The following is a 25,633-nucleotide window of genomic DNA, read 5'->3' on the forward strand; positions in this document are numbered from 1 at the left end:
AGAATAAAAGGTGGAGACTGATATTACCGGGTGTTTATAAAGTCTTGCATTCAGAAAGAAAATTAATTTGAAAAACTTCGTAAGATTTAACATATTTTTTTTTTACTTAAGCCTTAACTGAGTTTTATTTTTTGAGCAATCACAATTGTTTATTGTTCTCACTTGACAGTTTTGAATTCCTATGATTTTATTTTTCTTCCGCCTCTCTCTGCAGCGCCACCACTGTTGGCCGGCCGCCTCGCGATGCTGCTCCTCTAGCGAAAACTAAACGCAGTCTCCAGGTTGCGTCACTTACTTGCCTACACATACACACACGCATGCATACAGACATCTACACATATACACACAAACACATACACACACCTACACATACACACACAACTACCCACACATACACATACCTCACACAAACACATACACACACCTACACATACACACATCTATCCACACATACACATACCCAACACACTTACACACAACCACCCACACACACACGTGCCTACACACATACACATAACCCCCACACACAAACATACCCCCGCCCCACACCAACACTCGTGATTGCGAAAAACATAATTTAAATTAAAGATGTCAAAGTTCAAATTAGTTTTTTTTTTTTTTTTTTTGCCGCCTTAATACACTTCTACGTGTACACCTTTCGTAGTCATGAGAAGGTTTTCAACTTCGCACCAGTCACTAGCGCAGTCAGAGTTTACCTTCTGTGGGGTCCGTTAACCGTGATAAATGTCCGTTCAAGGATTTAAACTCATGTTAAAATTGGCAATATGTGTTAAAAACAAATATTTTGGATGGATGATCCTCAAAAACCTTCTCGTGGTGCAACTGGAAATTTTTCCTTGCATAGACGCCATTTAAAAATTTTTCATTTTAGCGCCAGCTACATACCCTTTGCTAATATGGTACCAATGGGAAGAAAACTTGTTGAGACAAAAGAATTAAAAAAAGTGTTTTAATTTTAAATAGTTTTTTTTTTTTAAATAAACTTTCTTTATCAGTGCTAGACTTTTTCAGAACCTGTATAGTGTATAACCGTGACAAAAGAGCACAGACTTTCTACGGTTTTTTAAAAATATACTGAGAAATAGAAAACTGTGCAAAGTTAACGCACGTGGTATAAATAAAGTAACTCTAAATGACTGTAGTGTTTTTTCCCATGCACAGTTCTTAACGAGTCGCTTTATATATTGTTTAATAAATGGGTTTATTTTATCGGTTTAAAATGAGCTGGTCTTTACGAAACACAACATTCTTCACTTAGCACAATTGATACCTCGGACAATGCAATATGAAATGAATATTCACAGATAAATAAAAATGCTTGGTTTTCTTGTATGATTCTCATCGTCACGAATTTCAAGAAATTCACATTGTAATGAAAATAGGAATAGGATAAATAAATGGTCGAATGGAATATACATTAGTTCTCGAATGCTTAAATAAATATTCCGTCCATAGACACTAATTTGCAACTGTAACGTCGGAGTTTTCAGAGCTACTTGTGTCCTTGGAATGTCCATTTGATGATAGGGGACCAATCAGTTTGACTCTTTCGTGCTGAAAAACAAAATATACGGTTACTTGGTTTAGCCTTTCAACAATTTCCTTAAAATTCATTTAACTTGACCCATGTTGGGTATAGTTTACACTTCGAAAAGATTATTTGAAGATTTATTATATGACAAAAATTATGTAAACAAAGGTGTTGCAGCCATTATTTGATAGGAAAAAGGAAAATAGTAAATGACACGAAATTTTATGTTGTTACGTAATATTAATAACCAAAATTAAAAAAATCAAAATGTAAAAGTGTATGAACCGAACCTGGTCTGCTCTTTTATTACTAGACAAGAGTCATAATTATTTCTTTTACTTGCTCGGTTTTTTTGTATTTATTTTTCTTAAAATTGTATAAAGCTTGTATAACTTTAAGGATTTTCTTTTGAATTGATAATTCAATGTGAGAGTATGCGATATCAATATTCAAGAGAAATTATAAGATATTCATTGAAAATTATTTAGTTAAATTCATTACGGATGGTATTGACAAATCTTCTCTAACATGTTACAGTGATTAAATTTAGTTTGGGAAATTAGGAAAAAGCTAAATAGCACGGAATATAATAAAGAAACAACCCTTAAAACAACAACCCCCTTGAAACAATAGATATTTTAATTGCCCAAAACATTTTTGCAAGTTAAAAATATACTTCGCAAAACTCGGGTGGGGAGGGAGTAAAATTGAAGAAAAGGAGGACAACAAAAATAAAGAAGAAAAAATTAGAGCAATAAATAAATAAAGAAAAGAAAAGAAAAAGAGCCAAAATAAAAAAAAGGGGAAAAGAAAGACATGGGAAGGGGGAGGGGGAGACTATACTAGTTCGTTACTGATATATTTTTTTAAAAAGTTTTCATTACATCTTTAAAATGTGTCATGCTGTTCAAAAACATTTTCGAAAGTTATTCGTGGAGAACTATGTGAGAAATTTAGGTTAGTTTTTCTTCTTTACATCTCATTTTCCACTTGTAAGATTCCTTGTTGCAAAAGTTCTTTGTTTCTTTTTATGTGTCTTAACAGTTGGCTCAGAGACAACGAAACATTTTCCTTTATTTTAAAAGTTCCTTCAACTCAAAGAATGCTTTTGTGCGTACCCAAAGTATTTGTATTTACTGCAAAAAAAAGAAGTCAGAAACTTTTGGGGTTTTTTTAACCAGTGCAAACACAAAAAGTTTTAAAAGTAGCACATATTTTTTTGTAATTGGAGTTGTATTTTAAAATATTTATTTATGGTTGAAAAATAAATATTGAAATGTCATTTCCCATGTTTCAATAAACGTGACTTGGTGAAATTCATCTTTATCCTATTAGAGATTTTTCTTTCATTTATTCTGCGTATTCTCTTGACAATACCAATTACCATATTTTTAATGAATGTTTGTAGTTTATGCAAAATATTTTCCGAAATGTGTTCACTCTGGAGATTTTACATTTATTCTAAAAGTAAAAGTTGTAATTTAAAGAGAAAGAATATTTCAGCGCTGTAAATACAGTGGTTGGAAAATAAAATAATCAGCGAGAAAACCACCATTATTGTAGCACAAATCAGAATTTTTTTTCCAGATAGGTTTGGTTGGAGGAAGTGGGTCACTGCGGTAAGTGGTTCACCCCCCCCCCTAAAACTGAAATATGGATAAAGTTTTCAAATATTTTTGCACTGATCATGTTAGATTTAATAAATGATTGCTTTTGCACATATTTGGGCTTCGTGGAATTTTTTTCTAGGTCATAGTACTTATAGTCCAGTCATATTAGATATTAAAATCGCAAAACACGATGTAGTTCTTATTTTTCAATATGTTGTTTGGGTCAATTAGGGTAGTGTAAATTTAAGTTTGCAGTTTTTGAAAGCTCGTGCTCGCTGCGTAATTCGCGAAAAACTGCGAAATTTTCGGGCTTCTTTTAGTTTTTCCTGTATAACTCCGAAACTATTCAACTTTTGATACTAAATGGGAAGGAGATATCGTACTTCAAAAATTAGCCATTTTTGGCGATAAGTGAAAAAATTATGCTTCGATCACATTCCACATCAAATATAAACATGAATTCCAACTTTAATTGAAAAAACTGGATATATTGTTACAGTACATTTAATTGACTTTCATTTAACCCAAAAACGAAGTCTGTAGATTCAATAGTTCTTTTACAATCGCAAGACAGACAAGTAATCGGAAAATTCGATTTTTGAAGAAATGAGACAAAACACTTTTCAAGACAATATAGATGATTCTATACTAAAAAGGGGGGAAAAGGTGGAAGCATTTTGGTTAATGTTTCTAGGTGCATCCCTATTTTCCACACTTTCTGTTTGAATGATTTTTCAATAAGTATAAACATCCGACAATATTGCACTTAAGGTGTACAGGGGGTACATTTTTTTCATTCTAGGTTTCCCGCTAAAGCTTTACATTTGATACGATGAACCTGGACAGTTTCATTTGCTTTTGCAAAAAGAATGAGTGCACTTTCATTTTCATTCATTCTTTGTTTCTCTGCTCATCCGTCTTAGGATAATTAAATCTGATTAAAAATTTGTCTGGTACCAAAATTATTCTCCATTCAAAATAAAACTCGGTAGGGAACTTTCCAGTTGAAAAATGAAATACGGTCGAAAATTCAACGATGTTAAAGGCACAGATACGTAGAGGAAGGAATGCTTGCTTTACTTGCATAGAGCTGTCGATTATTGAACTATTTAAGTTTTCTATGACCTCCGTGTTTTGCCAGCACACATACTTATATAAACACGCAATAGACCCTTATTTTATCATTCGTTGCCCCCATTTTTTAGAATAGGATCTTCCATATTGTCTTGAAAAGTGTTTTGTCTTATTTCTTCAAAAATTGAATTTTCCGATTATTTGTTTGTTTTGCGATTGTAAATAAACTATTTATTCTACAGACTTCGTTTTTGGCTTAAATGAAAACCAATTAAATGTACTGTAACAGTAAATCCAGTTTTTTTTTTTTCAATTAGAGTGTGAATTCATGTTCATTTTTGGCATGGAATGTGATCAAAGAATATTTTTTTCATTTTTCGCCAAAAATGGCCAATTTTTGAAGTACGATATCTCCTAAACTATTGGTCATTGAGCTTACATTGTTCAAAATTTAATGTGCTTTTCCCATTTAGTGTCAAAAGTTGAATAGTTTCGGAGTTATAAAGGAAAAACTTAAAGAAGTCCGAAAATTTCGCAGTTTTTCGCAAATTACGCAGTGAACACAGGTTTTTGAAAACTGAAAACTTAAATTTACACTACCCAAATTGACCCAAACAACATATTAAAAAATCAGAACTACATCGTGTTTTGCGATTTTAGCCTTTTTTTTTGTATAATATAAATGAACTATTAGTCAAAAAATAATTTTGAAAAAAATTTTTTTTTTGCAAGTCAAGCAACATTTTTCAAAGAAGTGTTTCCATGTTGGTTTTTATTGTTTTTTTATGATAATTAATTTTTCACGTCACGTAACTTGAAGGTCATACAACAAGATTTTTTGCATAAAATATTAGTAATGAGTGTTTAAGAGGAGGTGTCCCACTTACCCCGTTCATTTTTGATTTTTTGCTATAAGGGGTAAGCGGGTCTCCTCACTATGGAGTAAGTGGGTCTCCTCACTATGGGGTAAGTGGGTCCCCCTATAATAATGGGGATATCAGAATCAAAAGAACTCTGATTAAATATTTGTATTAGTGAAATACAAGACAACTATGATGACTTAGTAGGAATTGATAGGTCAGCTACAAAAACTGCTAAAGCTGTTGATTATGTATTTGTGAAACATACATGAAAGAAAATCATAAAGATTTAAGTATATCTAACGTTGGAAGTTGATGACACAAATTAAAATATAGTGTTGAATTTGCAAGAAAGAACAGAAAAAGTGACCCTTTTTATTGGCACAGTGCAGATTATGTTGGAATAGTTACTGAGGATGAAGCAATAATGGTTTTTCCTTAGCCAACTTAACATAGATGTAGTCATTTAGTGTTTCCAATTTCTTTTTCAACTTTACGTTCATTAAACACACATCTTTATATGTAAAAGTAAAACATATACCTATAGGCTTTCAATAAGTTTCACAAATGAAATTGTTTTGTTTTTCGTTTTAAAATTTTCCGTGATGCAGATTTAAAATACAGTAAATATCTCATAAATGGATGCATTTACAAAAAAATAATTCACACTAAAAATTTACAAACTTTATCATCTAAGACCCCCCTTTCCCCCTTTTTTAGATATGCTTGATTGAAATTGAAATAAAAGGGGGTGACCCACTTACCCCTTACTATAGGGTAAGTGGGACACCAGTCCAATTTTTTAAAACATATAATCGTTAAGAATATTTAAAGCATTATTTTAGAAAATAATGATTAACTTTTGTTTATTAATAATGTCCAAGATAAAATAAGACAATAAGTTTAATTTTTTTTGTTTTTAAACTTTTGTATAAGGTTTTGAAACCGAACTATTCTCAAACGGCTTACCCCAACCAACCCTACATATTTCAAAGTCTCTTGGAAATCCTAAATTCGAAAACACATTTTACACTGTTATTTAGCGATTAGTGCTGGAATAACGTTGGCTTGTTCACTGATACAAAAATTTATTTTTGACCAAAAATAACGCTTTTTAATTTTTGACTCATAGTATCCATTGGATTATTTTCTTCCCTATATGTTACAACTGAAAAAAAGCATGCTTTGACAAAAAAATAATAAAAAATAAAATAAAATAATAGTAAGCGCTTGTCAGCTGATTTTAAAAAATAATAAAATTGGACAAATAGGCGTCCTTTGAATTGAATCGAGCAGAAAAGTATTCCATATGACAAAATTAACTTTGTTATAATTTCGAAAGTAATTGTAGATTTGCTATAACATTAGCATCAATTTAGCAAACGATTTGACCTTTTTCTATAAAGTACTTATGCATTTATCAATCTTTAAATATTTAAAATCTGTTGATAGTTGTGAATAGAATTATCTATCGTTCGTAATCAAGAGAGAGGTATGTGCAACTCAACACGCGAGTTAAGAGGAACTCTGTTAGAAGGGTATTGGAATAGATCTGATTTATTTATTATTATTACAAATACTAGAAAATTGCCCGTCAAGACATGACGGGTGAAAATTGCTTCTACATTTGAACGAAGCCAATGCCTGTTTGGTAATACTTTGATTGACGAAATTTTAACCCAAACTCCAGTGGATTAACCCTAAACTCCAGTAGATAGCGTTCATAGTTGACCGCTTTTTCGTTTCTTCATTCCCCTGAAATGACACAGTCTTACCAGTAAAACAGTTAAGTTATCGGATTCAGTTCAGCTTTGTCACAATAAAGCCTTTCCCTGCATGTTAAACATTACCAAAACATATTATCGAATTAGTATGCTGTATTGCGAGTTTCATTGTTGATGACGTCAGGAACGTTACTCGATCACTGACTATTATATATATGATGATAGAATTTTTCGGATTGATTTTGACCATGAAAGAGTAGGTGTACTTTTTTGTGACTCGAAATCGAATATTCTTTCGACGCCACAAGAACATAGTACAAGTATTACAACGTTTAAATATTTAACTATTTTAATATTTTACGGCTAAATAATGCATTTACTGTAGGATATTTTTTACTTACAGTAAATTCGTAAATTTTGCGATAGCTAACATTTAGCGTGCTAATAACTGAATGGTACTAATGAAAAAGGAATTTAAGAAAATGCTTGCGAACTCATTGAGATCTAAAACGTTGAATGTACTGGGCAACCATTTTTTTTTTCAAATTAATTTTCGTGATTTGTCTTTTGTTGCATTCGCATTAGGGGCTGTCCATAAAGGATGTCACACTTTTTTTCAGCATATTCAAAGCCCTCCTTCTTTTGCCACAAAGTGCCACGCTTCACCTTACCCCATCTCCTTGTCACACGTCAAAAAAATTACATAAATATATTGTTATAAAAATTGTTATACTTCAACCAAAATGTGTGATGTCACACATTTTTTACTCCCTCCTGTCCCCGTGTCACAAACTGTCACAATTTCACGAACCCCCTCCTCTTCATAGGGTTACATCAGTTATGGACAGCCCCTTAGCGTAACAATTACGCAAAAATTTGGAATCAAAATTAACATATAGCAATTTCTCCGAAAAAATTAAATTTTTGAATTCCCCTAGATTTTCTTGTTGGTTAATTCAGCTCTTAGCGTGCAACTTATTTCGTAAAAAAAATATTAAAGTCGTCGTAGAAAAGGTATTACTTACTAAACTGAATTTCAATAAATTTTACGTTGATAAATTTAACTACACATTTCCAAGTGGTAAAAAATATGAGAGAAAAATTAAATAATTAAACAACTGTCTTATAAGTTAAGAGAATACTATTATTGTTAAGCTCTCGTTTAAAATTGAAATAATGTATCTTCCATTTATTTCAATACTTGGTGTTAAAGTCTATCACATACCCATTAGTACTTAGGGGGGAAGCGAAGAATGTTGATTCTTTTATTAAAGTCCTTCTTTGTACGGAAGGATTGTCGATAATGTATATTTATTTTTTTTAAACTATAATTACATGATTTTAAATTTTTCTATTTCAGTTTTAGTTTTATTAAAGAAGAACTTTAAAGAATTCAATGCAAACGTGTAGCATTAAAGATATGATAGATTTTTTAATAATATTCTCTTAAATAACTGGGGTTATGGAATATATGACATCAAAATAAAGTGGATTATCGAATGTAGGACACTAAAATGAAGTAAGTACATGGCACAAAAAGAAGATAGTTAGTAAAATGTAGGACACATAATAGGTTAATTAAGAACTTACTTGAGCTAAAGTCCCAACGCATAAAGGTTCTAAGAGATCTATCGTCTCTGCTTGGTGTCCTGCTGTATAAACCGCAACTGTAGCATCTCGTCCAGCTTGTTCCATAATCACATCAAACCCACCAGGATGCTGTAAAATTCAGAACTCTTAGAAGTTCAAAATTTATTCAACAAAATATATATTAATCGACTGTTAACATTTTTGCTAATTGTCTTATCGACCCCCTAAAAACAAGACTTTTTGTTACTTTATTTAGGTGATTTGTTTTGTTTTTGAAAATCTAATTTAATCATGATATCAATGCAAAGGAGGTGGGTACTTCACAATGCCTGTAAGGTTAGCAATAGTTGTTTCGAAATAAGTTTGTTCTCTACATTCAATTAATTCTCGATTTTGTTAAAATGCAATTAACAAGATTGAAGCCAGACTCAATTATAGGAGCTTGAGGATGTATAAAAAAGGGGAATGCTGCATAACTAAATCTTTGCATAATCTATTTTTATCCTAATTTTTATCATAGTTCAGTTATTAAAAATTTAATTCGCTTATACTGTGGCACTCAAAACTAAAAACATATTCCGACCAAAAATCATATTCATAGCGTTTGCTGTTATAAATTATTGATTGAATGGAATTGGTATTGATAAACCCCTAATCGCCACACTTCCAAGATGAATTATATGATATCAACCCCCCATAGGCTCATACCGACCAATTTAATGATCTTGGCCCAAAGTAAAATGATTCTGCAGCAAAATAAACGAGTGAAAGCATTTCTTTCTATAATTTGAAAATACAACTACACAGTGCGCGGTCAGTAAAAATATCAAATTGTTGGATCTTTTACATTTGAAAAAATAGATAATAATATCGGTTCGTTGGAGGATAGGAAAATATTACAGACATGATGTAACCCATCGTGTCATGCCTACTTACATTTTAATAAACTTTACTTCCGTGATCAGCGCAAAAGTCGTATCTGCAGTCGAGTTCAAAATGAGAAATTGCCATTTAAAATTTTCCCCTTCATGTGATTTAGATGGAACTTCAGAATTTTTTGAAAAGTATTTCCCATTGACAAATGACCACAAGACATTACATTTAGGTGAAATATGTGACAATGAACCAACTGGTGATCATTACTTAGTTTTGATAAAAAGTTAATCTGCTACTTTTATGCTTAGCGAGGCAGTATAAGTGTAGCTAATCAGCAATTTACAAATTTGTTTTTTGAATTTAAACTTCATAAAAATACAGTGATTATAGCTGAATGAAAAATTTCTTTACCTCATGCAAAAATGATGTAACATCGTACACATAATCACAGACCACAATCCAACAATCATTGGGATGACAATGAGCAGATACGTCAGCCAAAGTATATATTTTTTCAGATCGTTGGCGTCTTTGGAACAGTCTTTGAAGGACAGTCGAAAGTACTTCTGGAACCTTGGTATTCATTGATATGCTTAAAGAAGTGAGTCAGTTCAATGGTGATCGTCTATTTACACTTTTGTCGAAGATTACAAACTGATGATTTATCAGAAAAAATCCCAAGTGCAACAATAGCAAGCAGATAGTTCAATAAAGATAAATTGATTGCACTTTACTTGATGATTGCAAATAGTAGACTTGAATGAAAAATTCTATGAGCTGCATCATGAAAAATTCTATGACTGTAATAAACTCTGTCAGGTAGTTTAATAAATAGTCTGATTATACTTTTGTTGTTGATCTCAAAAATGAATCCTTGTGAGAAATATGCAAAAATACGTGGTTCAATTCTTCAACACGTGCAAAATGTCGGTAGGCAGATCAATAGTTATTTTTTGAATGGTTGCGAGATGAAGCTTGCCTGAGTAGATGAAAAATTCTATGATAAACTTCTGAGGTGTAATGAGGTAGCGAATGCACTTTAGTTGTCGCAAACTGAGGACTTGTAAAAAGTATTAAAAAAAGTTGCAGTGAAGATTAATCAACAGTTACTTTAAGATTGTAGATCTGGAGCTACTAGACAAAGTAAATGACTGTGTAATTTGTCAAAAAAACCTAGGGGAAAGAAAATGAGATAGTTAGTAATGTATGTTTACTGACACATTTTATAATGTACAATAAGTACAAAAAACAGACTAGAATAGAATACACTAATTCTTAATGATAGGGGAAAATTTCGCAAAAATACCGCAGTATATAAATATAAATAATAAATATATATATATATATATATATATATATATATATATTAGGGTTTCGACCGATGGCATTTTTTGGCCGATGGGCCGATGCCGATTGTTGGCCGATTGTTCAAAGATGGCCGATGGCCGATTGTTTTTCTCCAAATGGCCGATTGCCGATGGCCGATGCCGTGGGCCGATGGCAAAAAAAAAAAAAAATAACAGAAATAAATTGCTAAGATTGTCAGGGATTTAAAGGATCATTTATACATTTCACTTTACTTCCTTTCTACGAATAGGGGATTGTAATCACAAAAAAAAAAAAAAAAAAAAAAAAATCAGATTTCGACCGAAATTTCTATTTTACGATCACCCAATTTAAACTTCACAAGTTTTTTCGGCACATCTGTACATGTATATGTACCTAAGAACAAATAGATGACCGAAATATCCTCTTATGATATCTTCATGCGCATAAACTTGCGTCTCTCAAAAACGTTGTGAAATAGTAAGTTGAAAACTCATACGTACGTAGTATGATCTAAAAGTTCGAGGACAAGCTGTATAACCTTACCCTGAATAGTTCACATTACCGAAGCACATTTATCTACAAAATAGTCACCTTGAACGACTATGCACTTCTGCCAATGTTCGTATAGCTTTTAGAAGCACTCCTGGCAGCCATTTTTCGTAACCTCCTGTAAGGTCTCTTGCGCTGCTGCTTTTAACTTCATCGTGGGGATGAAGGCGACTTTCATGTTAAGGATGCACGGTTCAATTGGTCAATACTCTGATATGACTAACAAATAACATAACGTTTCGTCAGACTTAGCTCCGTGTGACTTTTACCTGTTCCCAGCAAAAAAAAAAAAAAAAAAAAAAAAACCATTAAAATGGCTTCCAGGAGTGTTTCCAAAAGTTATATGAACATTGGCAGAAGTACATAGTCCCTCAAGGTGACCCTTTGAAGGTGGATGTTTCGGTAATGTGACCTATTCCTGGGCAGGGTTTTATGCATCTTGTCCCCGAACTTTTGGATCGTACTACGTACAATCTTTATAGGGTGTAGTTTTGCTTCTCCTTTTTTGACTGCTGTATGATAAAAGAGAAAAAAAGCAACAGCAAAAAAAAAAAAAAAAGAAAGAAAGATAACCAATTAATTAATTTTTTAAAATTAACTACGATTTCAGTAATAATGTAATAATGGATGGATTTAGGTACACTATACATAGTTAAAAAAAACTAAATTATGTTGTTTAATCATTCAAAATATATATATATATATATATATGAAATCGCAACAAATTACGCAATTAAAGTGGAAAGATTGCACGTAGACATTTTTTAGTCATCAAATTAAACAAAAAGGGTAATAGAGAAATTACAATATTAAATCATAATAGGAATATTTTTATACTTATTTAAAATTTATGAATAGAAAAATTTGTATTTTTCATAAAAGCTGTAACAGTGACATAATTTTTTTGCTGAAAAAAGAAATAGCCATGGAAAAAACGAGGTTCTTAATACGCAGCTACAATAAACAAACTCGATATTTATGCCAAGTTAATAATTGAATACATAATACTACTTGATCTGATGTTTGCACACATAATATTGAATAATTTGATTGTTTAATCTTTTGTGAAGCTCTATAAAAATGTTCTAATTAATTTTTTCAATTTAACAATAATTTTCTGAAGTTTAAAAAAATGCATAATAGAAAATCCTTGAAACTTTTCGATAACATATTATTAAAAATATGATGAAAAAAAAAATTATTTGTTGATTTTATAAAAATACAGAAAAATAGTAACTTACAATAGAAAAAACTCGATCGCTATAAATGATGCAAAAAAAAATAGCGCATTACGAAATATAGGTGAAACAAGTATGAGAAATACAGCGCAAAATGACATTTCTTGAGCAAAATAAATAATCGCTAAATATCTAAGAAATTCTTGAAACGACGAGGGAGGGGGGGGGGGGAATCACCCTCTGATTTTGGAGAGACTCGCAACATTAAATATCGGCCCCCCCACACACAACTTCGGCCATATTTTTTAAGTACAGAACCGCTACCACCAACGCGTCGGAAGGGTTTTTTAACCTACTACAACACCTTCCGAAGAAAAAATTCAGAAGATTCTTTGATTTCCGAATTATGTCACCATTCAAAACGTCTTTAATCAGTTTCTTACATTAATGTTCAAAAATTTTCTTAAGTTTTTAAAAAAAAATTCTAATTTTATGAATGGTCAAAAAAGTTCAATTTCAGAAATAGGAGGAAGAGGAGGGGGGGGGGGGGCACGCAAGTGTTCTCGGAAATACAAAAAATACTCGTAAAAAATTGAGTTCAAAATAATCATAAGTATTGAGCGGAAAAACCCTTTTAAAGCTTGCACCTGAGTTTGTTTTGACGTGCAGTGGCGGCTTTAAAATATAGCAAATGTTGCAATTGCGCGAGAAGCCCCATAACCATAGGGGCACCGTAGGAGTTACAAAAATGCTTATGATAAATGTTTTACAACTTCCGTGATAGAGAAATAGGGCTCCGAAACGTATTTCGACTGGCCCCAAACTTGTAACTCCGCAGAAGCGATACAGAAAAGACTGCATTACTGTGATTCATATTACAAATATCGAAAATTAAACATTACCGTCGGTTCAACGGGAATCTAACAAAATGACACAAAAACGGTTTCGCCATCTCACATTTGTTTCCAAGTTGGTCTCCAATCCAGCAAAAATATATCACCAAATGATCGCAAAGTCTGAGACGCTATATTAGTTTTGCATTGAAATAAATAATTAATAGCCACAAAAAATGAGTAAATAGGCTTTTTAGAACACCCGACCGAAAACAAAAAGGGAAATGCACAACTGGAACGTACGCAGACCCCCCATCCATGCGAAATTTAACCTTCTACAGCTTACCATTTTTGAGTTATGACTTATGAGAGATACATACGTACATCCAGGCGCAAAAAAAAAAAAAAAAAAAAAAAAAAAAAACGCAATAATTAACTTGTTTGGTACCTGAATGCAGAATTAAAAACTCTTTCAGGGGTAACTAAAATAGAAATTCATACTGAAATTTAAGTAAACAATTTTATATAAAAAACAATAACTCCCATTACTTTGTATTAAAAGTAAAACAGCAAAGGTCCTTTTTTTCGAAAACATCGGCCAATTCCATCGGCTTTTCGATGTTTTTAGGGCCGATGGGCCGATGTTTCCTGCAAGTTAGCATCGGCCGCCGATGCCGATGCCGATGGCTAAATTGTTGAACCATCGGCACCGATGCATCGGCCAGACCGATGCATCGGTCGAGTCCTAATATATATATATATATATATATATATATATATATATATATATATATATATATATATATATATATATATATATATATATATATATATATATATATATATATATATATATATACAAACTGCATCTGTGTTGCATTACTGCAAAGTGATTTTTTAGCATATTATTATTGTTATTTTTTTTTCGATAATTTTGTTTATTATTTTCCCTGACCCAAATCCCTACAGTTTATTCCTTAAAGCACATCAAACGATAGATCATGTACTTTTAACGTTCCATTACTGTATTTTACCTTTGTAACTCTTTATTTAGTAAATAATTACTGTTGGTAGTATTTAACATAAATAATAAGTTAAAACGTTTTTAACTTTTTCCTCCTGATCAATTTCTCGTGTAATATATGGATCGTAAACAAAAATGGAAAAAAATGGTTCTTTTTAACTAAGGTAAAACCAACAGTAGTTGACGCTGCACACAATTGGCACCTATAAAGAAGAAAAAACACAAGAGAAAAGCTAGTGTCCAAAATTCTTCCTGCATCGTAAAAACTAAAAATGAGTAGTAAATCTCATAAAATAATTTATTTGTAATGTGTTAGTATTTTACTGGTCTTCTCGGTAATAGCAAAAGTATTCATGAATATGCAAGCAAGTTTTTTTTTCAATCAAAGAAATGTATTCTTTTTTGCGTGTTTTTGACTTACAACTCGCAGAGTTAGCTATGAAATTTCACCCAGATTACTGAGAACATAAAAAAAAGAGAAACTATGAAATAGAAAAAAACAATTACGAAATGGCATGTAATGAATTTAAAGAAATTAGTTTTTTACTGAGCATTGCAGGGGAAATATATAAAATTTTAAAATTCATAATTTTGTGTACATGACACATGGAACCTTTTAAAAACTCTTGTAGAATATCGTGAAAATTTCCAAAGATATTGACAATCAAACGAGTTGCATTCTAGGAATAATTCGAAAGAAGATGGGTCTTTATTGTGGAGAACGCTTTTCAGTTTTTGACAATAAAATACAGTCAAAAACTGAATTGAACATTCAGTTTTTGAAAATTGTTTGAATTTGTTTGAATATTGTTTGAATTGTTGGTTTTGGAAATTGTCCAAATTGAACATTCAGACAATTTCCTAATCGAAATTAATCTATGAGTTTCTGAAATAATTTTATGGTATCTTAATTTTTTTGGGGGGGTGCATTTAGTGGTATCGAAATGAAAATTCAATATGTCAGTGCATTAGTTACTAGGAAAATCAAAATTGCAGCAAGAAATAGTGTGAAATATTAGTATCAGCAAAATCTAAACGTCGCAGAAGGAATTATTTTTCATAAAAAATAAGTGAATTCAATTCTCAATTTAGACATAATTCTAATGTCTTCCATAATAAATATTTTTTGCTTAGAAATATTCTTAGTGGTTATACTTTTCCTTAAAGTTAAACAAGTACAGTGCAAACAATAGCCATTCTGCTAAAAGTTGAAAAAAAATACCAATTCTATATGATTTAGGATAACTTAGTAACTAAATCTGACTGCTAATTAAATACTCATACACTTCGGCAATCGTGGTTTCAAAAAAAAAAAAAAAAATTATTGACGAAATGGATTTTTAGTTGATGAAATAATTGTTGAAGTTGAACTATAAATATGATTAAAACAGTAATTATTTTTTTCTTCAACATTACATGAATTTTATATTTATTTTAGAGATATCTCTCATTTATATAACTTTCAATATAAAAGAGATTGCTTCTCGGCAACAATTTCATTTGATACATTATATTTCTTCGTATACCATATACTATTTGAACAGGCTAGAATGGTAATTGTGTTAAAATTTTTACAATTTGAGTTTTTGCCCATAGAAGCAGCTGATTGGACCAGCAACTAGAGTTCTTTTCTAATTTTTAATTTATACCAGTCCTTGCGTTTGTAGTACTCGACTTTCTTTCAGCAAAACCCAACGTGAATGTATAATGACTGTGGTGTATAATTCATTCAGAGTTTCTTTAAAACAAATTAAAATTAATCTTTGATAAAAATAAATTTATTATAAAAAAGGTACATACAAACTCTGTTCTTAAAGTAAAAATTTTCTCCGTCTTGATTTATCTGTTTTCTCTCTCTCTTTCTTGCAGATATTTTTAAAAACTCTCATTTACTCAAAACTAGTAAAATGACTTACACCACTCTCCTTTTAGCTACGATTATTTGGCAACTAGAATAGAATACACTAGTTCTTAATGTTAGGGGAAATTTTCGCAAAAGAAAAAAAACAAACAAACAAACCGCAGTATATATATATATATATATATATATATATATATATATATATATATATATATATATATATATATATATATATATATATATATATATATATATATACAGTCGACTCCCGCTGCAACGCGATCCGACTTACGCGAAATGGCTATAACGCGAGTTTTTCAGGAGCAACGAATTTTAGAGCCAAAGCGAATTTCTCTCTCTCAACACGAAACTATCTGGAAAGGAATTGTGATGTTAAGTTGCAGTTTTGTTATTGACTACTAAACATTGACTTCGTGAATGTACTTTCATCCTTTCAGTATCACTGACTGCGCAAACTACCACGTACCGCACTATAAAAAAGCATTGTTAGTGTGTATGTATCACCACTCCTCATTTATCATTTATTTATTCTAAATCTAAAAGGTGATGAAATATTGTGGCACCTAGGCACGCTGTTTCATGTAAAGTTTGAAGATGAAAACAAAAAGCGAAAGTTTGCGACAATTTAAGAAAAGGTAAAGGTTCTTGATACTCTTGTACAACTGGAAAGTGGGTCGAAGGTAGCACGACAATTAGGTATGAGTGAATCTTTCATACGTATAATTAAAAGTCAAGAGAAAGGCAATCCGTATAAGTCCAGACCTTAGTTTTAATATGAAGCTCGCAGAGTAGTGTTTAAGCAAAATGCAAACACTATAAAGCTGGAATCTGCTCTTGTATTGTAGATTATTAAGATCCTGAAAGAGGGGTCTTACCATAGATGTAAATGTTATAAAAGTAAATGCGAAGCTGCTGTATTTAAAAATATATTAGAATAACAATCAGATTGCGCAGCATAAATAATCATCTTCAATTTTTAAGTTATAAATGTAACTTATCTTATCCATTGTATAGTACTCATACAATGCAATGCTTTATTATTACTACATACTGTGCGTACCATACTGTTTCATTTTTATGTCTCTGTCTCCCATTGATCAGTGATTTTATGCATCGTAAGAGTATTTTATGTTGAATAATGCAACTTTTTTAAAAATACGATAAAAATTCAGCTCTTTATATCAGAAACGGTAATATAAACAAGTTAAAAAATGGTCAAAAACAGTTTAAAAGGTGTTCAAATGTCTATAATGACTGGGTATGTTAATAAAAAAAATCATATACACAACACTTTTCCACAACGCGAAATTTCGACTTACGCGAGGAGTCTCGGAACGCATCCCTCGCGTAAATCGGGATTCGACTGTATATATATAAACTACATCTGTGTTGCATTACTGCAAAGTGATTTTTTAGCATATTATTATTATTATTATTATTATTATTATTATTATTATTATTATAGCAACATTCGTTTCCAGATGTGATCTTCAGGGGCGTCCCGAACTTAAATTTTTGGGTGGGCGGAGTCTCAATTTGCCAAATGGCTCGGCTCCGAATTTTGCCGAATGAAGGTAATTTTGTCGAATGGAACTCTAAATTTCGCAGATTGAGGATAATTTTGCCGAATGGAACTCCAAATTTTTCCGAATCGTCAGGCAAAATTTGACAAATGAGAAAATTTTCGTTGATCACAGTGACCTCCCGTCGGGGAACCCCTGATGATCTTTCTTTATATACAGATAGAATTTGTACGTTTTTTATACGAGTAGTTCAAAAGCAATGAATACGTTTTCACGGAATGATTCATATTTTCCAACTAGTGCTTATTTAAATAACATTTAGCAGAAATAAGAATGAACTGAAATGTCGAACGGAAACTATTTCGAGATGACCTTCTTTTTAGAGAATATCTATACTAATCAACTGCTAAATGAAACACAAAAAGGAAAATTACCCGTGATTCAGTATTGCCAGAAATATTTTAGATTATCTCTTTATGCAAAGTAGATTGTTCAAGTCATGTTATTTTCAACGAAAACACTAGACACTAGGAAAGGTTATTTCCTGTTTGAAAATATATTTTTCAGAACTAGCCTCTGAATGCCAAATTTATCTACAAAGTAATTAACATATTTAGGGAAACTTTTGTTAAAACTTGAACGAACTAATGCACACTTTTCTGGGAACTTTCAAGTGAATTTTCATCATGAACGTTTTGTACACGAACTTGATTTTTTTAATGTAAGTAACATTGTAATTTCAAGTTAGAACATAAATTTCTCTTCCTAAAACAGTAGGATGAATAAAGAAAAGAATAGGGGAAATTTATATTATGAAAACGATATCTAAATGGATTAGTAGAAAAGAACGAAACCACAATGCACAAGTGAATCAAATTAATCAGAACATTGAAGTACATACATAAATGAGTACATAGAATAAACCCTTTCCACCATTTCCGAACATTGCCTGTTATTCGTATACTCGTTTTGCGTGAATGAAAATTGCAAAAATAGAATTTGAACATCATTAAAAGTTATAAGCTCACACTTACAATTGTTTGTAGTTTTAATTTACTGCGTTGAAAGAGTCCTGTAAAAATTAACATGCAAATGAAAAGGTCATGTGCAATAGATACAGAAAGCAGGATCCGATTTTACACAGCCTATAGTGTTCCAGTTACTGAATTGAAAGAGACTCCAAAATCACTTCCAATAAAGCTATTAAAAGATATTTTTTAGTTTTTTTTTTTTTTTTTTGAAGAATAGCGTAAAAGCAATTTTTAACTAATCTCTGAAAATCTTTATTACTAATAATAAAGCTGAAAGTCTCTCTGTCCGGAGGATGTCTGTAGGATGTCTGTGACGCGCATAGCGCCTAGACCGTTGGGCCGATTTTCATGAAATTTGGCATTAGTTTGTAGCATGGGGGTGTGCACCTCGAAGCGATTTTTCGAAAATTCGATGTGGTTCTTTTTCTATTCCAATTTTAAGAAAAAAACTATGATAAATTACGAAATTATCATGACGTGGAACCGTAACATGGGCACAAGCCAATTGACGAGATACGAAATTATCATAACGTGGAACTGTAACGTGGGTACAAGCCAACTGGCGAGAAAATTCACCATACATTATTTGTAAATATACAAGCGAACCAAAAGACCTTTTAATTTTTCTATTACGGGAAAAGCCGCCGTGCGGGTGCCACTAGTACTAAATAAATAAAGAACGGAAAGTCTAATGAACCGAAACTAGACATTGGTATGTCTGCATTGGTCAAAATGTCCCTGAACAGAGCCCAATAATTTTGATTCAGAGGTCAAAACGTATAGCATTTTATAAGGAAAAATTACGATACTTTGTTTTTTTAGTCAATCAAAGTTCTGACATCAATAGTTACGTTATCAAAATGAAATAAAAAGAGGGAAGCTATATCATTTAGAGTCATAAGAAACTTATTTTTCTTACTCTTTATCTTTTCGTGAAAGATGATTTTTTTTTTTTTTTTTGCGAAAACATCCTCTTAATATTTGCTAATATGATTTGAGTTATATAAATACGGGTGCACAAGCCATATTGTCGAGAAAATGAACAGCACAAATTATTCTTCAGCTCATAAAGCATGGATGAAAGTTGCCTTTGTATAAGTACAACAAAAATGTAAGCTAAATTCTCTTCACACCGTTGGGACGGGACTTGAACACCGTATTCTTTCAAAAAAGTGTTACATCAATTTCAATGTAAATCAGTTCAAAGATGACACTGTCTTTGTAACTATATGGCAGTCCAACTCTTTTTGAATGACGCAAAGCTGTCTGGCATGACGGGGTGATGATGTCCCACTAACTTTTAGACTTCCACGAATTACCAAAAATAGAGGTCACCGCAACCTCGGAGATCAAGTCAGTGGAACAGAAATATAACAACTGCTCTATCGCATTTTGGGACGCGTGCCAGGGCTGCTAAGGAGGCACAATTCAAGTGTCAAGTGGCTTTTTGAGCGAGAAGAACAATGCAGTTCGAGGGAATCGTTCCAGAAATCGGAAAATGCCGCACGGAAATAGAAAGAGCGCAAAAACCTACTATAAAGGTTTAAAGTTAGACGGAAAGGCATTCAGGGCTCCAGATCAGTTTGTTGTTTTCGTGGGAACAAATGGTGAATATCTTGTTTCAGAAGCGGAACAGAATGTTTGGGTGGGTGCAGTTTCAAGGCTCTAATCGGAAACAAAGTGAAATGCTGATGATCCACGATGTAAATACATAACATGCCATGGAAATATAAAGTTTATTCATTTCGGTAGGATATAAAGCTATTTAAAACGTTTCAAAAACTTTAGCGATGGTGTGGTTAGGATTGTAAACATCCGCCTTGCTCGAACTGATATAACCACAGAAACCATTTTAAGAATTATATCTCTATGGATGTAAGTAATGGGTTGTGATCACTACGAAACTTTTCTCACATGTTTTTCATGAAAAAAAAAAATATAGACTACAATATTTAAGGCGACAAATTTTACTTTTGTACAAGTTTTCACAATTGTTCAAAGGAAAATGTCATATTTTTTCTAACTTCACGTCTTTCTTTTATCCTCAAACAATGTTTTTTTTTCCTTCATAACATAAAAGTAAACAATTTTCCAAGTGCAATTAGTAAAAGAATCTTTAAATAAATAGGTCTGACGGCGATAAATGAGCTTTAAGCTGCATTTTTGGTGCACCGCTTTCCGCAGCCAACCTTTGTGCGGCAGTTGAGTGGTTCGAAAAAGTAGCAAAGTTTGAATTGGGGGCAGTTCACCTACTTCTCTGCTCTTATCTGCTAACACACTTCTGAACTCTTTAATCGGAAGGATTATTAATTATTCTTCCCGCTCAAATCGCATACCCTCTCGTCTCGACCGTTTCGTTTGCAGTGTCCATTTCAACAACGATTGTAGATTTGGATAATAATATTAAATTTTCGTCTATAGCCGTGTCTTATTTTTTTTCCTTTTTGAAAGTCAGTTACGAAACTCTTTTCCATTTCCCTAGGTTGATTTTCAGAAAAAAGAACATTTCGAAGTCAAAAAGCTATGTTCGGGGACATCGGGAGACATTGCCCAAAAGCGAGACTGGTTTATGGAAGCTTATTGCGAAGTTTATTAATGCATCAATAGTTAATGTATTCAATGAGTTATCTATTTAAATGCGGGAATGTTTCGTTCGAAACGGCACGTATGTCAGAAATTCACCTATGTCTACGAATTATCAATTAAAGGAAAAAAATTCTGAAATAAGTGTCATGGATGGCAGGAGGAGTAGAAGGAGAAAAAAAAAACTTGAAAAAGTCTTTGTGTTAGATGCTTCTAGGGCGTTCGAGATGGCTTGGAGGTACTTCAAAAAAAAAAAAAAAAAGACTACAGGGGTCATGGCGAAAAAAAATAGAGGGCAACAGTTAATGCTATGGTTATAATTAACGTGATAAAGTTCTAAGAATAACATCCATTTCTCACCAACATTGACAATTCACGCATTTTACTTGGTCAAACACTTAAGAATGGCACAATTAAAGCAAAGTCTTTAGAATAAATAAACAGTGTCAAAATCGCGAACAGGTACGGAGCTTGCTGCAACCATGCTACGTTGTGAATTACGTGACTTTTCTGAATCCTTGAGCAATACTTAACTTGAAAATTGTTGTTGCTTTTGTTGGAGTACAGTCTAATATTTTTATCACAGTTTTTTTACACACAAATACTTTTAATGTTTTAAAAAACGTGTAATGTATTTCGAGTATAAATATCTACCTCACTTTTATGAAATCTCACAGATTTTTACTTAAAAGAAGGCTCCAGGGAAGAAACATGAAGCAATTAATAGTCTTACAGAGAAGTTACATTGTTGGAAAATCTGTATTGTTTTTTTTTTTTTTTTTCGAAAAAAAAAACAGTGGTTGTAGCTCTGAAAAGTGTGAATTGAAACGAAAAAAAATAATAATAAAAAACCTCATGTTTCGGGGATATAGAGAGCTTTTCTTTAATGCAGGCAAATAAAGGTTAACAAAAAAATTGAATGCAAAAACTATTTTCTTATTCAAAATAAGAAATATATACTAATCCTCTAAAATTTGCACAGCTGTAATTACGCATTTAAATGTTTCTTAAGATTTTGAATTATCCGTTTCTAATATTTACTGAAAATATATGTCTTAAACATGGTTCATAACTTAATAAAATATTGGATTTATAAGTTCTCATCAAAATCACGTTTAAGATATGTCACTCAGATAGCTTTAGAATTAAGCAAAAATGTTGAACTAGAAACACTACTACAATCGATTGTTTTTTATATACGGGTCATTCTATGCGAAATGAGCAAATCAGCTGTGGCTGACATGTCTCAGATTTCAATGAAAATTTTTATTTAGGTAAACCATGCATATCTATGAGGGAATGCAAAGTATGGAAGTTTCTTTGTTATTGAAACTAGAAGTTGATGCTTACGCTAAACCTAAATTTTCAGAGTTCATTGTTGCCAGTTTGTGACTCAATAACTCCATAAGTTATAAACGTACGCTTAAAAAATACATATTTCCGCATTATATAAACAAATCTCTATTGGGAAAAAGGAAAATAAAATTTATTCGGATCTTTTTTTGAATCTGAGATATTAACAAAGATTGAAATTTTGCCAATTTACTTCAGCTTTGAAATCACTGTTCTAGCTCTTTTAGTGAAAAAATAACAGTAAAAATGATTCAGATTGAAAAACTATCGAGAACTATCTGCTGTAATTTAGTAATTGTTTATGAATTTCTTGATGACGAAATCGTACTTTAAAAAATCGAAAATTTCATTTTTTCTTCTATTTTAGGCGTTTTTTTTGAAGATGAGGGAATGCTCTAAATTTACTCAATTTATTTTATGTAACAAGTCTAGTGTCTTTTAGATGCTACTAAATTTTAATCATTGGAATGAGCGTATTATTGTTACTAGAGTAACTTGAACTAAGGTAAAATTTCATTAATTACTTCTTTTTATTGTAAGTTTAGCTAAACTTACCATTTCTTTCGTGTTTCATTTTCTCAAAAGCAAGTTCATGATGTACTAGCTGAAATGTAAAGTTTTTAAAAATTGAAATAAATGTTAGATATACTTGCTTTTGCATCATTTAGTCGTTTATCTAGTTCTTTGGATTGTCGTAATTTCATATAAGGGTCAATCTATACAGGTTCCATACAATATAAACTACTCATTCACGTTCAAATATTTCTAAGTTATCAAATTAAAATGATTATTTTGAAAATTACAACATGTTTTTTCAGTATAATGTATTATATAGGGCACAATATACGTAATTTAAGAAGGTGCAATGAAGTTTTCCCTTTTTATTTCTGTTTTAGTGTGTTAATTGACTAGCAAAATTGCTCAATTTCAAAGACCTGTATCTTTTTTACAAACCAAATACAAAAAACAATATGTGTAACATGTATAGTACTTGAATGGAATATTCAATTTGGCAAGACATTTTATTTTTAATTCCATCCCCTTTTGATTTACAGGGATCTAAAAATGTCAGTTTTGTTATTTTTCTGATTTTTAAGGGGCTGTAATCTATAAAGGGTACACAAACACACAGCAACTGTTACATATTCTTTTTAGCCTGGTTCCAGTGATTAGTTTTTGCCGTATTTCATTTTGTGTTTCCGTCCCCTACACGAGTTATCCCCCTTTGAAATGAGTAAAATTTTACATTTGATCTTGAACTTTAACCTGTCGCCATTATTTTAATTATTAACTTACATCTACGTAACTCAGCATGTAAGACTATCAACTTATGCACTTTAACATCAAAGCGTTAAATTAACCATCATAAATGTAATTCAAATAGATTTTGGCCAAAATGCAAAGGTCTAAAAATCCCACTTTTGACTACGAAAATCACTTTTGATGACCTCTAAAAAACCAAAGGTCCAGTTGAGAGAAAAAATAAAAGTGGTTTTAAACATCTTTCATATGCAACTTTTAGGGATATGAATTTCAAAAACATTAAAAATGGTCGAGCGCACCCATCCTTGGAACATGTATGGTGACCAATAAAACACAAAGAAAATGCTAGTTTTCTGAATTTTATTTTACGTTTGGAAATCAAAAACCAATTTCGAGTTTCTTCAAGCAAATAGTAGAAACATAGCTCTATATTCTTGTAAAATTTTAAAGTTGTCTGAATTTTCTCTCATTTGAATTTTTGTGTCTATGTGAAGGGGAAAATCTTCATTTTACAAAATGTCACTAAGTTTAAAACTGATTTTGAAGACAAAGGAGATAAAATACAATTTCAAAAGTACGGTAATTCTTTTATGATACTTAGCACATTATTGGGTATAAATTTCATCAATGCTAATGCACTCCTTAAAGATTGAGATTTAAAAAATAAAATGCTTAATTATGAGAAATTGAAATATTTTCAGTTTTTGAAACTCGGTTAAAAGTTAACTACAATAACTTTGAAAATTTCACTGATATCCGATTGATTACCCTATTCCGAAGATTGCAACAACATATAAGTTTTAAGTTTTCATAAACAGTAAATAAGATACAAGCCGTCAAAAATGCAACATTTAGCATTTATGAGAATGTTGTTCAATTCGACCAATTTTCAATCGCATGTAACCATTCAAATAAAAAGTATTAAGCAAAAATATTTTAGATATTTTTATATAGGCATAAAAGGAACCTGTGTACCAAATTTCATAAAAATCTGTTACTATGCGACCACCACTTTTTTTGCGAATTTTGCTCACTTCGTATGGAATGACTCAAATGACCCGTACAATGAACTAGAGGCTCCTCGCTTCTTCTCTCTAGAACTCATCACCCCTTCGAGGATTTCTTCGCAACCTTACTCGTTTCGCAAAGAGTAAAATCATCTTCCAAGGAGAATTTGGATAAAATACGCATTACGACTAGATTAAATGGAAATTCCTTTCTCCCTCCTCTAAAATAAGGAATTTAATTTATTTAATTAGAACAAAATAAAGTTTCCTCTTCCACTCGAAAAAAAAAAATATATAAATATATATATATATATATATATATATATATATATATATATATATATATATATATATATATATATATATATATATATATATATATATATATATATATATATATATATATATATATATATATATATATATATATATATATATATATATATATATATATATATATATATATATATATATATATATATATATATATATATATATATATATATATATATATATATATATATATTAGGGTGGTCCTTATTTATATGGGAATTTTTTTTTTCGGAATTCAACAAGTGACGCCCCCTAGTTTTGTGACACTATAATAAAAAGTAACGTGTGCAAAATTTGAACTCGATCGGTCAATAATAACTCGTGCCCCTAGGCCGTTGAACGTTAACACTTTTGATAATTTTCGCACAAATCTTCGAGTTTTTACTTCAGACCCAGTACATCGTTTCTCCTAGGTTTGCAAAATATTTTTACAGCGAGGTAGCACTAAAATTAATCTTT

At 31.3% G+C, this 25,633-nt stretch overlaps 1 protein-coding gene across 1 annotated transcript in view; it reads right to left on the reverse strand.

Moving 5' to 3' along the window:
* Positions 1 to 94: 94 nt before the first annotated feature.
* LOC129231148 (uncharacterized) overlaps positions 95 to 25,633 on the reverse strand; it is a 93,739-nt gene continuing 68,200 nt past the window's right edge. Inside the window, exons 2-4 of the mRNA XM_054865399.1 lie at positions 9,698 to 10,459; positions 8,411 to 8,539; positions 95 to 1,575 (exon numbers count right to left, since the gene is read on the reverse strand). Coding sequence (XP_054721374.1) covers positions 1,480 to 1,575; positions 8,411 to 8,539; positions 9,698 to 9,871 — 399 coding nt within the window. The 5' untranslated portion in view covers positions 9,872 to 10,459 and the 3' untranslated portion in view covers positions 95 to 1,479. The remainder of the gene's footprint in view (positions 1,576 to 8,410; positions 8,540 to 9,697; positions 10,460 to 25,633) is intronic.

This window comes from Uloborus diversus, chromosome 1, assembly GCF_026930045.1.
Source record: "Uloborus diversus isolate 005 chromosome 1, Udiv.v.3.1, whole genome shotgun sequence".
NCBI classification, from domain to species: domain Eukaryota; kingdom Metazoa; phylum Arthropoda; class Arachnida; order Araneae; family Uloboridae; genus Uloborus; species Uloborus diversus.